The 17,710-nt window shown below is 49.5% G+C and overlaps 1 protein-coding gene and 1 non-coding gene across 2 annotated transcripts; one reads left to right on the top strand and one right to left on the bottom strand.

Moving 5' to 3' along the window:
* Positions 1-506: 506 nt before the first annotated feature.
* On the bottom strand, positions 507-16,396 carry MFSD12 (major facilitator superfamily domain containing 12). The gene is given in 12 exon segments (XM_078378843.1): positions 507-1,050; positions 2,821-2,953; positions 3,229-3,323; positions 3,968-3,997; positions 3,999-4,106; positions 4,108-4,140; positions 5,200-5,292; positions 5,660-5,752; positions 6,398-6,601; positions 7,020-7,152; positions 8,673-8,883; positions 15,693-16,396. Coding segments are annotated over 11 exon segments (1,326 nt in total). The 5' UTR covers positions 15,958-16,396; the 3' UTR covers positions 507-1,050; positions 2,821-2,892.
* Positions 1,985-2,057, top strand: TRNAV-CAC (transfer RNA valine (anticodon CAC)). Its single transcript has one exon. It is a non-coding gene; the product is annotated as a tRNA-Val (tRNA).
* Positions 16,397-17,710: the final 1,314 nt, after the last annotated feature.

The following is a 17,710-nucleotide window of genomic DNA, read 5'->3' on the forward strand; positions in this document are numbered from 1 at the left end:
GAAAATTCCAACTCGTATGGAACGGTTGTGTGCCGGTGTGCACAACTCACCTTGTTCCTGCTCCACCGGGATGATGCGCCATCGCTCTTGGGTTCCAAATGAGGAACAGGGTGTGGGCGATACATTCACACGTAACAAACAGTAAGGGACACGGGCTTATAAAGACATGGCGTGAACAAGTTGTGCACTCATGCACGCAACATTTTGCTCCTTAATTCTTCTGAGTTATTTGCTTCTGCTTTTGATGCAGGTTGGGAATACACAGCTTGTAATACGTAGAAACACTCAAAATCTTGTATGCCGACACACTTTCAGGTGATCTGGAAGGACCCAATCCATTACTTCTCCCCCAACCAAGTGAAAATATTTCTGGTTGATTTTATATATTTTTAAACTTTAAGATCAGTCATTTCGGGAACAACGTTTCTTTCACAGAGAATAGCTTTCAAAATGCTGGGGAAAAGGGATCCCACCATCACACAGAAGAAAATAAAACCAGATTCCTCTTTTCTTACAAGGGTATAATTTTTCTTTAATAAATAAAAAAACAAACACTTCCATTTATAATTTTTTACATGGCCTGTAGCGAAAAAAAGAGGCCCTGATCCGTCCATGGTCATGGGGTTAAGAAAGGAGGGGGCAATGAAGTCTACGAACTTGGGTGTTAGAGGGGGTGGAAGGAAGGGATGATGGAAGGAAGGAAGGTAGGAGCTGATGATGGAAGGAAGGAAGGGCCAAGAAACCAGTTTCCATCAGGAAACAAGAAGGAAGTTTTGTGCAAAATACGCCTTGTGGTCAAGGTGGGAGCGAAACTATTAGTATTCAAGTCTGCAGGAAAGAGTAACAGGGGAAACCCACTTGGCTCATGGACAGCCCGTTTTGGGTGGGGGTCTCCGATGCCCCCCGTCCATCCCTTTTTCTTCCTTTCCTTTTTGGTTTTCTCCTTGCTCCTCCACACATCAGTTGACCCCCGCTGGAACGCTCGCCTTCCGGGGACCTTCGGAGCTGCCCGGATCCGTCCCCCGCCAGTCCTGTCCACGCTGATGCCATCTGCGGGAGAGAAAAGGACGAAAAGGTTTGTTTTCAAGAAGCAAGACCCTCCGGGGTGGGGTGACGAGCTGGTAAAAAGGGCCGAGGATCGACCGATTCCCGGTCTTTAGGATCGCCTTTCTAAATTATAACCTTCAAAGAGGAACAAGGACCCCCCCTTACAGGCTAAGTCCTTTCCATGGGGCCGATCCTCCACATTTAGCTCAGTAGTGGCCAGACGGCCTTGAAACAAGGAAGCCATAACAAAAAACCACCAGGCTGGACTGCAGATCTTGAAGAAAACTGCATCATCTTGAGGCTTCCACAGAACGCTTTGTCATTAAAAAAAACAGCAGCAAAAATATATATAGGGCTTATTTTGCTGCTGTTTTCTTTTATATTTTAAAGACAAAGCATTCTGTGGAAGCCTCAGTTTCAAGGTCGTCCCATCTTAGTTTTCACAATTGTAATAGCCACCTAGAGTGGTCGAAATGACTAGATAGGCGGGGTATAAATACAATAAATAAATTTTTAAAAATTAAAATATATAATATAATATAATATAATATAATATAATATAATATAATATAATATAATATAATATAATATAATATAATATAGAACTGATGGATAGCTCAGGAGTTCAAGTCTGTGGCTGCGAAGCTGGAGGTTGGGAATTCGAATCCTGCGTCCTGGGAGAAGAGCCAGCCTGGGTGGCCTTGGGCGAATGCTGCACCGTCCCAGGGCGCCCCCAGTGGAACGAAAGGGTAAACCTGGGCATTTATTCTCTCCCTGGGAAACCCTGGAAAGGGTCACCATATCTCAGAATTCACTTGATGGCACACAGTTATTATTTTCAGTTGTGGTGCTTTTCTCCACAGCTTAAATCAAAGGCACCCACATTTCCAAGAGTTAAGGTGCTTTTGTTGCAGTATAAAACCAAAGGTGTGCAGATGTTTCTGTAGTGTAGTGGCTATCACGTTTGCCTCACACGCGAAAGGTCCCCGGTTCGAAACCGGGCAGAAACATTAACATTATTAGGGGACGTGGTGGCGCTGTGGGCTAAACTGCAGAAGCCTCTGTGCTGCAGGGTCAGAAGGCCAGCAGTCGTAAGATCAAATCCACGTGACGGAGTGAGCTCCCGTTGCTTTATCCCAGCTCCCGCCAACCTAGTGGTTCGAAAGTATGTAAATATGAGTAGATAAATAGGTACCACCTCGGTGGGCAGGTAAAACGGCGCTCCCTAGTCACGCTGGCCACATGAAAACGGAAAGTGTCTTCGGACAAGCGCTGGCTCTACGGCTTGAAAAACAGGATGAGCGCCACCCCCTAGAGTTGGACACGACTGTACTAAAAAATGTCAAGGGGAACCTTTACCTTTTAAAACCAAAGGCACCCAAATTTCCAAGAGTTAAGGTGCTTTTGTCCACAGCTTAAACCAAAGGTGCCCAAATTTCCAAGAGTTAAGGTGCTTTTGTTGCAGTTTAAAACCAAAGGCACTCAATTTCCAAGAGTTAAGGTGCTTTTGTCCACAGCTGAAACCAAAGTCGCCCAATTTCCAGAGATTTGCTTCGTTCCTTCGACCTTAATTCCAGTTGCCCCCCCCCCCAAACTGTAGTCTCCCTTTCCTGAAATGTGAAATCATGTGAAATGCTGGTTGGCACCAGAACCTTGAGCCTAGATCTCTCTCACACACACTCCCAAATGGCCCCCTTTCTCTCTTCCTCCACAGCCCAGGGTCGTCATCATCCCCCAAAAACGCATTCATCAAATGAGGGGGATCCTACTCACGGAACCGAATGCGGATCGGCCATATCATGATGCAACAGAGGCACAGGGTGGCCACGGCGGCCACGCCGCCCGTCACCGGCCACCATCCACCCAGTGATAGAACGCCACACAGCTAGAGCAGCACAGCTGAGTCCTAACGGTGGGGAAAAAGAGAATCGGAAAGAGGATTCAGTCGCACGGCAAAGAAGAACTTTTTGGCAATGGGGGCTCGGGAATCCCCTTCCGGTTGGAGTGCCCGGCCCAGTTTTGGAGAAGCTTTCTGGAGACCACCCCATGAAAAGATTTTTTAACTATTTTAAATTTTCAGAAAATTATTAGGAAATGATCAAATTATGGGGTAACATAGAAGGGAGGTAGATCTGGAAAGGGCCAGATTCGAGTCCAGGAAAGTTAAAGATGAGGACTTACGGGCAAGGGTGTAGGTTCTGGATCACCATGACGGCCACCCCGTTGGCAAGTTTATCTGTGAAGCTCATGGCCCCGTAAACGAAGGCGCCGCTGTGCTGTGGAGAGACAACGGGAGACGCCCTTGGCTCAACAGAGGATGGCGTATCGGAGCTGTGAAGTCTTCCTCTAGAGGAGAGGAAGGAAGGAAGGAAGGAAGGAAGGGAGGGAGGGAGGGAGGGGAGGGAGGGAGGGAGGAAGGAAGGAAGGAAGGAAGGAAGGAAGGAAGGAAGGAAGGAAAGGAAGGAAGGAAGGAAGGAAGGGAGGGGAGGGAGGGAGGGAGGGGAGGAAGGAAGGAAGGAAGGAAGGAAGGAAGGAAGGAAGGAAGGAAGGAAGGAAGGAAGGAAGGAAGGGAGGGAGGGAGGGAGGGAGGGAGGAAGGAAAATGACAGATAAAAGGAAGGAAGGAAAATGATGGATAAAAGGAAGAAAGGAGGAAAGAAGGAAAATGACAGATAAAAGGAAGGAAGGAAGGAAGGAAGGGAGGGAGGGAGGAAGGAAGGAAGGAAGGAAGGAAGGGAGGGAGGGAGGGGGGGGGGAAGGGAGGGAGGGGGGAGGGAGGAATAGATGGATAGATGGATGGATTGAAGGAAGGAAGGAAGGAAGGAAGGAAGGAAGGAAGGAAAATGACGGAAAAAAGGAAGGAAGGAAACCCCAAAGCTTAGGTATTTGGGAGAAGGCAAGCTTGCCCCTCAGCAACATACCGTGTTGGTGCCAATGAGGTCCGCCGTCATGGGAGAGGGACGTCACCAGGATCGTGGCTGAGCCGGCCCCAAGGAGAACCGCTGCCCCGTAAATCTCCACCCCGATCCGGTCAGCCAGGGCCACCCAGGCGGAAAAGGACCAAGACGATCAGCAAGCCGAGGAAATAGGTGAGCTGTTTAGAGAAAGCCGGAGACAAGGATGCTGAGAGGTGGGCTCAGCCGGGGACGAAGCCCTGGGCAGGATAGGACCCTAATAATAATAATAATAATAATAATAATAATAATAATAATAATAATAATAATAATAATAATAATAATAATAATAATAATAATAATAATAATAATATCACCAGATCTTCAAAAATGGCAATATTAGGAACAGTATGCATCCTGCATTGATATTTAACAGATACAGTGGTGCCTCGCATAGCGAGGTTAATCCGTTCCGGATTAACCTTCGCTATGCTGAAGCATCATTGAACGGGGCAGGGATTTCCATTGGAACGCATTAAACATGGTTTAATGCGTTCCAAATGGGCCAAATACTCACCGTTCAGCGAAGCTTCGTAATGGCCGGCAGCCATTTTTGCGCCCTCGCCTCGCTTAACGAGGGCGCGAAAACGCTGCGCGCGGCCATTTTGGGCCATTTCCGGGCTTCCGGCAGCCATTTTGGCCGCCGAACAGCTGATCGTCGGGCTTCGTTTTGCGAAGATCGGTAAGCGAAACGCTTACCGGTCTTCGCAAAGCGAATTGTGCCCTATAAGAAAAACGTTAAGCGATCGCATTAGCGATCTGAAAAAATGGATCGCTATGTGATTTCGTTGTTATGCGGTGCGCTCGTTAAGCGAGGCACCACTGTACTTGTTTTTGGTTAAAACTTGTTATCTGTTATATAACACCAGTCAATGCTTTTATACTTTTGATTGACGGTGCCTGGGGTTTTTGAATAATAGTAATAATGATATTTAATTTGTTTTTGGTTAAAAAGTGTGTCTGTTATACCATACTGCTCAAAGGTTGTGTCTTGTTATTTTTGAATAATGAAGCAAACCAGGAAAGGAGCCAGGTAGATTTCATGGGGCAGAGAGTTCCTCTGGCCACAATGACATCGTTATTTCTGTTAATGAAATCTTTCCAGTGAGAGCCAAGAGTAGGTGAAGGAAACCCCTGGGAGCCAAGAAATGATCAAAGCAGATGAGTCCTACACTGCAGGGGGAGTCTGACTCACTCACATTTCTGCCGATAATCCGGTTGACGCTTTTCATCAAGAAGGAGGAGAGGAAGCCGCTGACGTAGACCACCAGGGGAATGGAGGCGATGTATTTCTGGGGTGGAAAAGGAGGGGGGGGGAAGCCAGAATTCCCCATCAGGTACTTTTTGAGAACACAGTTCAAGACGAATTCTCTGGTAGTTCAAAATTACGCACCAATTAAAAAATTAAAAACTGCACCTCTACAGTTTTTGGGGCACCTCTTTTGAAACATGTTCAGATCTCCGGATCTTGTCTGAAGACCCGAGCCCCATCTTTAGAACTCCTTTGAGCAAACTTTAAAGGAGGGGTTAAAAGGCAGAAAAGCACAGCTAGCTAGCTAGCTAGATAATAAACAGAAGAGCTGGTGGTTTCAACAGCTAAGTAGCCGAAGACTACAGTGTGGTTCCCCCCACATCTCCGTCAAATAAAATTAGACCCACCTTTGGTAGAAACAAGGAGTTGGTTAGGTAATTTGCTATGTAGGTCTGGGAGAGATTTACGATGAGACGAGTGGACATGTACAGCATCGCCACCTTTTTTAAAAAAAGGGAGAGAGAGAGAGAGACCCACGGTTATATGACCAAGTGCTTGGCTGGCCGTGTTTTTGTGCCACATGGGGTTTGTAGTCAAGGACACCCCCCCCCAGCGGGAACCAGGCCAAGGGGAACTCCCCAAAGGGTCTCTCCAAAAAACAGAAGGGGACCTACGGCCCAGCCCGTTTCGTCTTCCACCCCCGGGGTCTGGCGGAACTCCCCACCACCAGAGGAAGGAAAGGATGATCTTGACAGGGCCCCTAGGTTGGTTGGCGGCAGGAAGTGGGAACGGGGATGGGAGGAGAAGGGGTCGGGCTGAAAAAGGATCATGCCATGCCCAGGCCACTTTTTTCTGGACCGTTCTGCAGCCTCTCTGATTTTTTCATCCCCCAAACAAAAGCAAAAAGTGTCTCCTGGAAACAGCTTCTCTTTTAAGACCAGGAGCAGCAGCTGCTGACGTCCCGGCCAAAATGAAAAAGGATATTTGATTAAAAATAAATATATCTATCTTCACACTCCTCTTGCTAGTTTTGGGGGTCCCCCCCCTCCAGCCTGTGGCAGGTCTCGGGGAAACTGGACGGTGGATGCAGCAGAAAGGCGGAAAGAGATCAGAACTCCCTGTTGCCTGCCTTCGCCTCCGCTCACCTGGTAAAAAGCGGGTTCCAAAAGCCAGTGTTTCCAAAGGAGGAGAGGCTGGATGCGGCCCCTAGTATCCCCTGGAGAAGGCAACAGCGGGGTGCGTTCCTCGGAGTCCGGGATCCCGGCCGACGGCTGGGATTTCTCCTCGGTGCCGAGATGGAAGACGAGCGAAAAGACGGCCCCCACCCCCACCACGATCAAGGAAAGGTTCTGGGGTGGAAAGAGGAAATTACAGCTCTGGGGAAGACTCCCCAAGACTACGACTTCCATGAGGTGTAGCCCCCTCAGCTAGGGGATTCTGGGCTCCCCGGCCTACGATCCGCCAGGGCACCTTTTCGTCCGCTGCAGTTCTGCCCAGTCATGGGCAATCTCCGAAAGGCCCCCGTCTTTAAGAGCAACCGCTCGGGTCTTGCAAAGTCCCCATTGTGGCTTCCTCAAGAGAATCCACCCCTCTCACATTCAGCCTGCCCTCATCTCCTACTGGCCCCCATTTCCCCCAGCGCCGTCTCTCCCAGCAATTCCTGACTTCTCGTGAGGCTCCTCCAAAGGATGGCCACAGCGCCGTAGCTTCTGCTGCGAGTTCGGGATTTGCCCACCTAAAACACCCACCCGGGACCTCCCGGCTCACCCGAAAGACAGGGATGTCGTGGTGCCCGAGGTGCTCGGCGTGGTCCTGCCGGCCCGCGTGGCCTGCCTCCAAGTGCAGGAGAAGCCAGGCCACTCCGTACACTGTGATGTTGGCCACGACAGTGAACGCATACCTAGAAACGGGGAGAGGAAGCTTTTCTTAAGGAACGTAAGAAGGCGAGAACGCCCCTCCTGGATGGATCGGATCCAAGGTCCTGAGCCTCCCCGTGAACCCCCCCCCCCAAAACTAGACAAAAAGGTAGCGGCTCTTCCTGGTCTCAGATCCTCAACAATTTGTAATGTAAGATAGACTGCTCCTACGCATGGAGGATCCATCCTGCTCTTGGAAAAGGCCTCCGTAAGAGCAACCCTCCAAGGTCACCCCGTCTAATCCCCCTTTCTGATCCCACAGAGGCAAACCCCTTGCCACAGGGAAGCTCGCCATCCGGCCACGGGTACAAATGCACCCCCCCTCATCTCCCATTCCTCCAGCAACTAATAGACAACAGCATTATGCTTCTGCTGTTAGGGGTGGTAACCTCTGTGATCTCCTTCGGGGGGCATCTTGTGGCAGGGAGTTCCACCGCCCACCCCTGTCGTGTCTGAAGATGCCCTGCTTCTTCTTCTTTTTTAAAAAAGCCATTTTGAATCTCTTTGTGGTTCCAAAATTCTCTAAACCTCTAACCACGGGCCACACTCGCCAGAGCAACGAGGGATTTGAAACCCGACAAGATAATGTTCCAAACCACAAAGACACAATCGCTCACGGCTGAACAGAAAGGGGCCTGTTCTTCTGGCAGATTTGAAAGCCACAATCTTCCGAGTGGCAAAACCCAAAGAGAGAGGGGGAAAAAAAATTAAAAATAAGATTTTCTCCTAATTTCAGAGTTCACAACTTTGGCAAAAAAAAAGAGTGAAAAAAAACTAATGTAAAAGTTTAATCAGCATATTTCCTGGAAGGGAAAGCTGTAAATGTTGCCACAAAGCTGGCCAGGTTAAGTTCAAATAATACAGTACTGCCCTCTAGTGGTATATTGCAATATTTTTCTTCACAGGATTTTTTTCTCTGGGTGGCTCAAGGTCCCTTCTGGGCAGGGATAAAGGCCTGAACGTGATCACAGCTGAATTTTGTGGAAATGTCTCCCCCCCCCCCAAAAAAAAAACCCTTTGAAAAGAAAAATATCCCAAAGAAAGTAAGTTCCTAGTCCTCATGAAAACAAAGTTAAAGACTAAAGAAAAGTAGCTAGAACGGTCTCAGGAGTCAAATGGGATTAGGAGAACTGGTTCCAGTAAAAAATCCAGTAAAAACAAAAAACAAATTCAGGCCTGCCTATTGATTGATTGATTGATTGATTGATTGATTGATTGATTGATTGATTGATTGATTGATTGATGGACTGATTTGTTGGCATGTCTGTCTGTTTGTCTCATTTATAGGCCACCTTTCTCCCAACAAGGGACTCAAGGCAGCTATTAAAAACACAATTATACATTTAAAAACAAACAAACTACTGTATACTAGTCATTAAAATACACTGAATGATAAAAAACTTTCCCAAAATGTTCCTGGAAATGGGTTTCCCAGCCCTTCTGGCCCTGGATCGCTTGGCCGTGAGGGGAGGATGATGGGACTTGCCATCCCCGACGAACGTACCTGAAAGCCGTCAGCTCCACTTTCTCGTGGTCGCTGGAGACCAGCTCGGGGATGAGGGAGAGGTGGGAGATCTGGGTGGCCGCCCACCCGAACTGGAAGATGATGATGAACGGAATGAAGTAGACCAGGGCGGCCCACTCGGGGGTCTTCTCCGAACAGGCGAAGCAGGGGTTAAAAATGAACGGGAAGGAGAGGAGAACGCAGACGGTGCCTGGCGCCCCCCAAAACGTGGGGGGGGGAAGGAAGGAAGGGAGGGAGGGAAGGGAGGGAGGGAGGGAGGGAAGGAAGGAAGGAAAAGATAGGGAAAGAAAGAAAGGGAGGGAGGGAGGGAAGGAAAAGATAGGGAAAGAAAGAAAGGGAGGGAGGGAGGGAAGAGAGGGAGGGAGGGAAGGAAGGAAAAGATAGGGAAAGAAAGAAAGGGAGGGAGGGAGGGAAGGAAAAGATAGGGAAAGAAAGAAAGGGAGGGAGGGAGGGAAGAGAGGGAGGGAGGGAAGGAAGGAAAAGATAGGGAAAGAAAGAAAGAGAGAGGGGGGAAGGACGGAGGGAAGGAAGGAATAAAGGAAGGAAAAGATAGGGAAAGAAAGAAAGAAAGGGAGAGAGGAAGGAAGGAAGGAAGGAAGGAAGGAAGGAAGGAAGGAAGGAAGGAAGGAAGGAAGGAAGGAAGGAAGGAAGGAAGGAAGGAAGGAAGGAAGGAAGGAAGGAAGGAAAAAGTTAAGCAAAGTTTAAGCATGCAAACCATCTTAACAACAAAAAGATATCCTTAATAAATATAGTCATCTTGGAATAGCAGAGCTGGAAGGAACCCCTAAAGATCATCCAGTCCAGCCCCTGTCAAGGAGTCCCCGTGGGGGGGGATTTGAACTCCCAACCCAGATGCTTAAACTCCTTAGCTATTCGGCAGTTTTTTTTTTTACTTTTTACTTTTCTTAGATTTTTTACCCTGTCCCCCTAAGACAAAGTCTACTTGGGGCAGCTTACACACATAATAAAAACATCACAATATAACAAATATAACAGAATCATTTAAAACCTCATAATTTGACACATTTTAAATCGTAGCTAAGATGAAATAGTTTAAAAAGATAAAGACCAGTTAATTGACTAACTGGAGGGAAGGCCTGCCTAAAGAGCCAAGTTTTTAAATGGCTTTTTAAAACACCCAGCGAAGGGGCCAGACGGATTTCTGTTCTGTTCGGAGGCTGTTCCACAGCCGAGGGGCCACCGCCGAGAAGGCCCCTCAGCCGTCCCTCCTAGCTATGCCGGGTGATTCGGGTAGATCTTGGTGGGAGAAGATGATCTGCCAAGTATCGAGGTCCCAAGCCGTTTAGGTTCTTAGAATACATGCTGCTTGTTTCTCTCTCTCCTTCTTCTTCCGCTTTCTTTCTTAGGGAGATTGGGCCGGATCCTGGCCACTCCCGGCCTTCCCCCCTTCCTTTGCTGTCTATCCTTTCTGGTTCTCCCCCCCCCCCCAGTGCCTGACCCACTGCGAGGCTCTAGCATCCGGACCTCTTCAGCTCTGAGGCAGTGGAGGGTGGAAAGACGGGTAAGATCAAGACCTGCTTATTCATCCTTTACTTTGCCAGGGTTAATAATGTCCGTGTGGGCCTTAAAAGAATACGTAATAAGTGGAATAGCCAATAAGTGTGGAATTGCTTTTAAACGCAGGCTTAAACCATCAGATCTATTTTGAAAGAATGTCTCTTCTTGACAAAACACAGCCGGGTGAAGACGAATTTAGAAGGAAGAAATTATGTTTCCAATAATGCTAACAAACAAACACACACACACTCAAAAACAGCCGCTTTAAAAAAGAAAACTCAAAACACAGCCTGCTACAATCTTCCCCGAGATCCAAACAGATAAAACAGAAGCAAGCCAGCGAAACCAAAAACGGTCTTAAACCATATTTTTCGCTCTGCAGCAGGACTTCCTTATCTGTGGGATCCGTATCCACTGATTCACTTATCCACAGTCTGAAAATATGAAAAGGAAAAACCTCTTTTATATATATACCTCCGCGGATATGGGGGGTTTCTACAGCAGAGGGAGGAAAAACACTCTTGCAGAGCGGGCTAACCGGAAACTAAACATGGATGTGAACCATCATTAGGCTGAGCATTGTAAACACGGCGCAGTTCAGTCACATACTCTTTTGGCGCAGCAGGATAAGTCCCAGGATCCGGTAAATAGCTAGAAGCATCGGATCTCACCCTGGGCTACTCAGAAGAGCGTCCCGGATATCACAAGGGGAAACAATCACACACACACACCCCGGTTCCAGCCAGAGATGCTTGGAGAGGTCGGCTCTTTGAAAATGGGAACATTTCCTTCACAAATGTAGCAATGCGCCGCGAGGAACAGTCTGTCCTTCCAACAGGCATGGTGCAAAGTTACATATTAAACCAACACCACACACACACGCACACGCACACGCACAGGTACACATTTTGCAAGGGGGAGGTTGTTAATAGGCCATCAAGTTTCCCCCGACTTATGGAGACCCTCTGAACGCACGATCTGCTCCCGGCGGCTCAGCTCTTGCAAAATGAAAATTAGGGAGTCGATCCATCACACCTTGGGCCTTCCCCTTCTGTCGCCTTCCCCCTTTTTTTCCTCCAGTATTTACGGACTCTTCCAGGGAATCCTGCCTTTCTCATGAGGTCCCCAAAGCTGGCCGAGCCTCCGTTTCCATGTTTTTGCTTCCAAAGAAAGTTCAGGCTTGGTTTGATCTTGGCCCTCCCACCGGTTTGGTCCTGTGAATAGGAAAACGCGAACCCTGGAAGAAACTCTGATTTCTATGGTGCCAGAAGAAGATTCTTGATTCTTTGAAAGAAAGGGTCTCTGCCCCCAAAAGCTTACAGTCTACAACACGGCAGCCCCGACTTACGGGGACCCTATGAAGAAGCGGCCCACGAAATATATTCCGCCCTTCAGAGCTTTGCTCAGCCCTTGCAAACTCAAAAGTCGTGGTTTCCTTGGGGTGGTGTGTCTGTCTCACATTTTGGCCTTCTTCTCCTACCGTCTTTCATTTCTCCCCGAATCATTGTCTTTTCCGGCGCATCTCATTTCCTCCTGATGTGCCATCACTTAACAGCCTCCGCTTCGTCCTTTTTTTTTTTTGCCGGGTTAGCTTTTTCGTACAGGCTTCCGAAATTCAAGTCCGCGTCACGCCGAGGCTGGTTTGGGATGATTAAGTGACTCGTGAGCGGAGGAGCCATACGCCGGAACGGCGTATGGGTGGAGAAAGAAAGGAAAAAATAAACCAAGAAGGATTTGTGTCTTAACTTGTTGATAGCTACGACAGTTTGCCCACAGAGCAGATAAATTTATCCCCGTCCTGTTCTAGTTTCAGCAGAAAAAGGAACTTGATTCTTGAAGAGAGGATAAAGGAGGAAGAAAATCACAAGTCACAGGGTGGGGGCCCACTGCTTTTAAATTCCTCTTTAAAATAAACTGTATCTCTTCTGCGCCTGCTCCCATCTGCTCCTTTATCAACTTCGAACACACCTTCTGACACGGTTTGTCTCGAACGACGGGCTTTCTCGTCACGTAAATAGAAAGTGCTGCGCTATAACACTAGACAGTTCATAGAATCACATTACAGTGGGAAGGGGGCCTCGGAGGCCATCCAGTCCAACCCCATGCTCAAGGCAAGGATCCACATCCAAGCAGATCAGAGAGAGAGGGTGATTCAGACCAGCGCCAAATAACGGGGGATGAGCACCTCATGGGGTTTGGAGACAAGACTTCTGTCAAGGCAGCCTAAAATTGCATGGGCAATTTTGGATTGATGTTTTTTCCGCTGCTTCCAGGTCTATAGAGCCTGTGTCCTGAGCATACTCCTGTACTGCAGTGAGTCCTGGACCCTTTGTGCATGGCAGGAGAGGAAGCTGAATACCTTCCATATGCGTTGCCTCCGACGGATTTTTTGTATCATTTGGCAGGACAAAGTTCCAAATAGAGTAGTCGTAGAACGAGCTGGAATTTTCAGCATGAATACATTACTGAAACAGCAACGTCTACGTTGGCTCGGGCACGTTGTGGGAATGGCTGATGGTCGGATTCCAAAGGATCTCCTCTATGGAGAATTACTGCAGGGAAAGCGCCCCAGAGGGAGACCACAATTGCGATACAAGGACATCTGCAAGCGAGATCTGAAGGCCTTAGGAATAGACCTCAACAGATGGGAAACCCTGACATCTAAGCGTTCAGCCTGGAGGCAGGCACTGCATCACGGCCTCTCCGAATTTGAAGAGACCCTTGCCCAACAGGCCGAGGCAAAGAGGAAGTCACAAAAGCAGCAAAACCAGGGAGCCGGACAGGGGACAGATTGGATTTGTCTTCAGTGTGGAAGAGATTATCACTCTCGAATTGGCCTTCTCAGCCACACTAGGCGCTGTTCCAAGTCCTCCATACAGAGCACGTTACCATAGTCTTTCGAGACTGAAGGATGCCTAACTAAAAAACCCTGTGGGCTCATATTCAGCTTGAGATCTCCAACGACTCTAAAATCCTTCTTCCTCATTTCCTTATTGATTTTAGTTTGAATGACTAACAGCTCTGTGGGGCCTCTCATGCTAAGAGCTTGCCCTGCACACACACAGACCCTTTTCTGCATTTGAACCCATGACATAAACAGTCCTAGGAGGTAGGACAGACAACGAGGTGGTGGCTTGGTGGGAATGCCACCAGGCTGTCTAACCAAGAGCAAATTCAGGAAGAACACTGGTGCCACTTTAGATCAACACAGACACTTCAATTTTTGCTTATAACTTGTATCTTTTATAGAATGCCCATCAATGTATTTATAATTCCGATTGATTGTGCTTGGTGTTTTTGAATAGTAGTCGTAAATTATTACCAATCTGCTCAAGTGAAAGCAGGTTCCTAGACCTCATGGCCGGGGTAAGAAAAAAAAGGCAGCATCTGCAAATCTTGTTTATCGCTGGCCGCAATCCTCATCGTATTGTGTGCAAAGCATTTCTCTTTGTTTCTGCGCCTGCCGGGGGGGGGGGAAGAGTCATTTTGGATTGATGTGACCCATTCGAGGTGGACTTTGGTAGATGGTGGGGAGGGAGAGAGAGCAAACTCAAAGAGGAAACCAGCCTGCTCTGAACCGTTTCCGTTTGCCTGGCAAGAATTTGCACCCATCAGCAGTTCAACTGGGGAGAGGAATCTAAGTGGGCTTTTGCCCGAAAGAAACAGAAAACACGACACGGGTCCCTGGCGCCGGAAATATTCCAGCAAAACATGTTTTCTTTCTTTCTTTGAGATCCAGGCAGAGATAGTTCCAAAAATCAAAAAGGAGCTCTGCCCCACTGTCTTCCAGTTCCTCCTGCTATGGAAGGCATCAGAAGAGAGGATGAGAATACTTTACACTCTTTGGTTTGGAGAGGGGGTCAGCCACAAGGAAGTGGCCCGGTTTCACTACCGCTCACCCAGAGATTTCTGAAACCTCGATTTTCCAGAGAAGCCACTTGCAAAAATCTGAGTTTAAAAAAATAAAATAAAAGTACACCAGCGGAAACCCCAGTTCTTGCCAGGTGTACTTGCTGGCGAGAAATAAATGTGCACAGACACATATTTCTGATGTAAAGTGGGGGGAAGACCTCGAGGCTCCGAAAAATGAGGTGGAGGCCCTCCTTGAGTTTCATAAATGTGGGGTCTAAGCTATGATCCAAGCATGAGTTGAACTCTGAAACATCTGGGCCTGGATAAACACATCCATCACCCACGTTTTTATAAGGTCCTTCTAACTTCGGGGGGGGGGGGAGTCCATATTTTTGTAAACTCCAGTTCAAAATGGACCGGATTCTCCTCAACCCTTTGAGTGATATTTACGGGGAAATTTTGAGAGGGCGGGAACTCAGAGACGGGGCGAAAAGATCCGAGTGTAATTTGTCTGGGTCAAAAGGCTGCTTCCCTTGGAATAAATAATTTTTAAAAATCCTCTTCCCGGGCTGGTCAAGGATTCAGGAAGAGGCAGGAGAGATGTTTGCTCTTACTTTTGGGAACAAAACACTGGACTGGGGGAGGGCAACAGACTTTTGATAAAGAGCAGATTTCCACGTTGTCTGACTCACTGGATGATGAGCCATCACTTTAGAGGCCACACAGCTACAAACAATACCACCAGCAAATGTTTAATTCCAGTGAGGAAGAACCATCCCAAAGCGAGGCCTGTCCTGCAGGGGTGTCACATTTCACATAAAAGCCGAGGGCATTCCCGGGCTTGGCTTGCTGTTTTCCTGCGCTACAGAGCCTCTCCTAAGAGATGTTCAAGACCCCGAGAAGGGGCCATGGCTACCCGGCATCCTGCAAACTTGTGGGTTCTGTGCGTGGATCCATCCCTCTCACATCCACCCTCCTCTCTGCCTCCTGCATTATTCCTAGCATTACTTGCTTTTTCCAGTAAGTCTTATCTCCTCATGACACGCCTCAATTACAACAGACTGGGTTTAGCCAAGTTTCAGCATCCAGAGAGATTAGGCAGCTCATTCCAGATCAGACGTCACACTACAAACCCCAGATTCCTCTGGGCTGGAACCATGCCAATTACAGTGCAAAGACACTCACAGCAGACTACAGTACCCATCACCCCTCACTTCTCTACCCAGCCTTCCCTCAAAGAGTCTCGAGGAGGCCTTTCACAGCAATCCTTTCTGTTCTCTTCACAACGGCCCTATGAGGTAGGCGAGCTGAAACCCGCATACCGGCCTCTGCTCCTTTGGAGAGCTTCGGAGCTCTGGTGCGAATCAAACCCTTCCTTCCAAATCCTGGGGAGCAAAATTTCTGAAAACAGGAATGGGCTAGGGGGCATCTGCCACTGGGCTGGACATGATAGGGGTGGTAGTTCAACATCTGTGTGATGGGACTTGTAGTTCAAGAACTTTTCTTTTAGACGTCAGCCTTCCCAAATCCAGCCAAGACCCCCAACCGACCCTTCTGGCTCTAGATATGGGGGGGGTGGTTTTGACGAAGTTGCCCCCGCCCTCGCCGCCAGTTACACTCGAGGCTTACCTGCCAGGTGCCAGGACTTCCTCCGGCCGTAGCGTCCGCAGCCGCCGGCCTGATCCGCCTCGTAGCCCACCAAGGGCGTGCACACGCCGTCGGCCACTTGCCCGGCCAGCAGGAGCGCCCCCGCGTGGCGGGTGCTGTAGCCCAAGACGGAGTGGAAATAGACCAGCAGGTACGTGAACCACATGGAGGCGCACAGGTCGTTCAGGAAGTGGCCCACGGAGTAACTGAGGCGGGCGCGCAGGGACAGCGGCTCGGGGTCGCCCATGGTCGCGGATCGGGACCCCACTGCCTTCCCAAACCGCGCAGCCCGAGAGCGGAGCCTCCCGGTCGTGCGCAAAAACGCGTCGGGGTCGCTCGCTCGCCCGCCCGTGCGTAAAAACGCACCGGCTTGGGCGCATCAGCTGGAGCGCACGAGCAGCCGGCGGGGGCGATTAGGGCGAGTGGCCCAAGGCAGCCCCGCCCGGCCGCCGCGGGGGCAAAGGAGGTCAGCAAGCCCGGCTAGTGCCCGGCCCTGCCTAGCCATGCGTCCCCGGGGGTGGCTTTTATGGCCTCTGGAAACCCCCTCCCCGGCCTCCAGGATTCCCCCCGGCGGCTCCGCGGCGCCTCCAGGCGGGCGAACAGGGTGCACCCCGGGCCACCCGGCTACCGGCCACTGCGCCGCCTCCGGCTTTTCCAGCTTCCTCGGGCCACGGCAGGGGGAGCCAGCCGGAGCCAATGGAGAGGCGGACGGGTGGAGGAAACCCCGCCCGGTCGGGAGGAGTCGGCCCGCCCGGGCTCGGTTTCTCCGCCTCCCCAAAGCGAGTGGGCGGCGAAGCAATCGCCGGGCCGAGCCGGGTGCGGGCTTTCCAGATCGTGGGCTGGTGGCCCAGAGAAGGGAACCCAGGCGGGCGCCAGGGCGCCTTTTCAACGGCGACAGTCGCCAGTCTCACGGAGAGAGACGCCGGCTGGACCAAACGCCGGTTCTGGGCTCCCCACGAGGAGTTAACAGGTGCCTTCGGCCGGGTTAAAAAAATACAGTAAATAAACGTATCTATCTAGCACACCAGATCGATCTGTTCCTTCTTTCCTGTCGGTCTAACTGACGGACTACAGGAAAAGAGGAGGACGGAATGTGGGATGGATAGAGTCCGTAAAGGAAACCACAAGCTTGAGTTTGCAAGAACTGAGCAGGGCGGTCGGACAGGAAATGTGTAAAGTCCTGTCCTCCAAAGCCCTGCTAATCTCTTGCAAAGGCAAGCTGGTGGCTTCCTTTATGGGCTCTGTCCATCCCACACTGGGCCTTCCTCTCTCCCTGCTGTCTCCAACTTTGGCCAGCCTGTTTGCCACGTTTCAGAGAGTCCATTTAGCCATTTTAGCTGATTTTCACCCCCACAACGCCGTAAGACGTTTGGCGTCTGTAACTCAGCATCTCTGCATGTCTGAGCCTGTTAGATCCCCTTGAGCTACCTTTAAAATCCAGTGCCATCTGTTCTGTCACGCTTCATATCAGCTTCTGAATCCATCCCCCTGAGGATGAAACTGGATCCAACGTCTCAAGTTTCTAGTCCTCAGTGGAAATAAGTCTTAATTGAGTGATGCCTTCAAGCGCAGAGACCGGCAACCTCATGAGGTGGCGTCAGGGCCGGTAAGGAGGCCATGGGTGACCGAAGACCTTGAACCCAGGCCTTGCTTGATTGTTTCTGTATTTTGGTGCTGTCCTTTCCAAAGTGGGGACATGAGAGAACAGTGAGAGGATTCCAACAAATACATTAAATGGATCAATAAAAGAAAACCACAGTGTTTTAAATGGAATCTTTAAAAATGCTCTCTCTTTTTAAAAAAATCCGTGGATAACACTCCCCCTGCAGAGAAGAAAACTCTGCTCCAGTTTTGGATTTCACTGCTCTAATATTCCACCCTTCCGATCACGATAGGGATCGTTCCGTCCCTACTCCTGGAATTCAGATGATTTAAAGTGTTTCATCACTTTTAAAGAGTGCAGAAATTTTGTACATCTAAAGGAGTGTGCTTCTCGGTCT

Source organism: Pogona vitticeps, chromosome 7 (assembly GCF_051106095.1).
Source record: "Pogona vitticeps strain Pit_001003342236 chromosome 7, PviZW2.1, whole genome shotgun sequence".
NCBI lineage: Eukaryota > Metazoa > Chordata > Lepidosauria > Squamata > Agamidae > Pogona > Pogona vitticeps.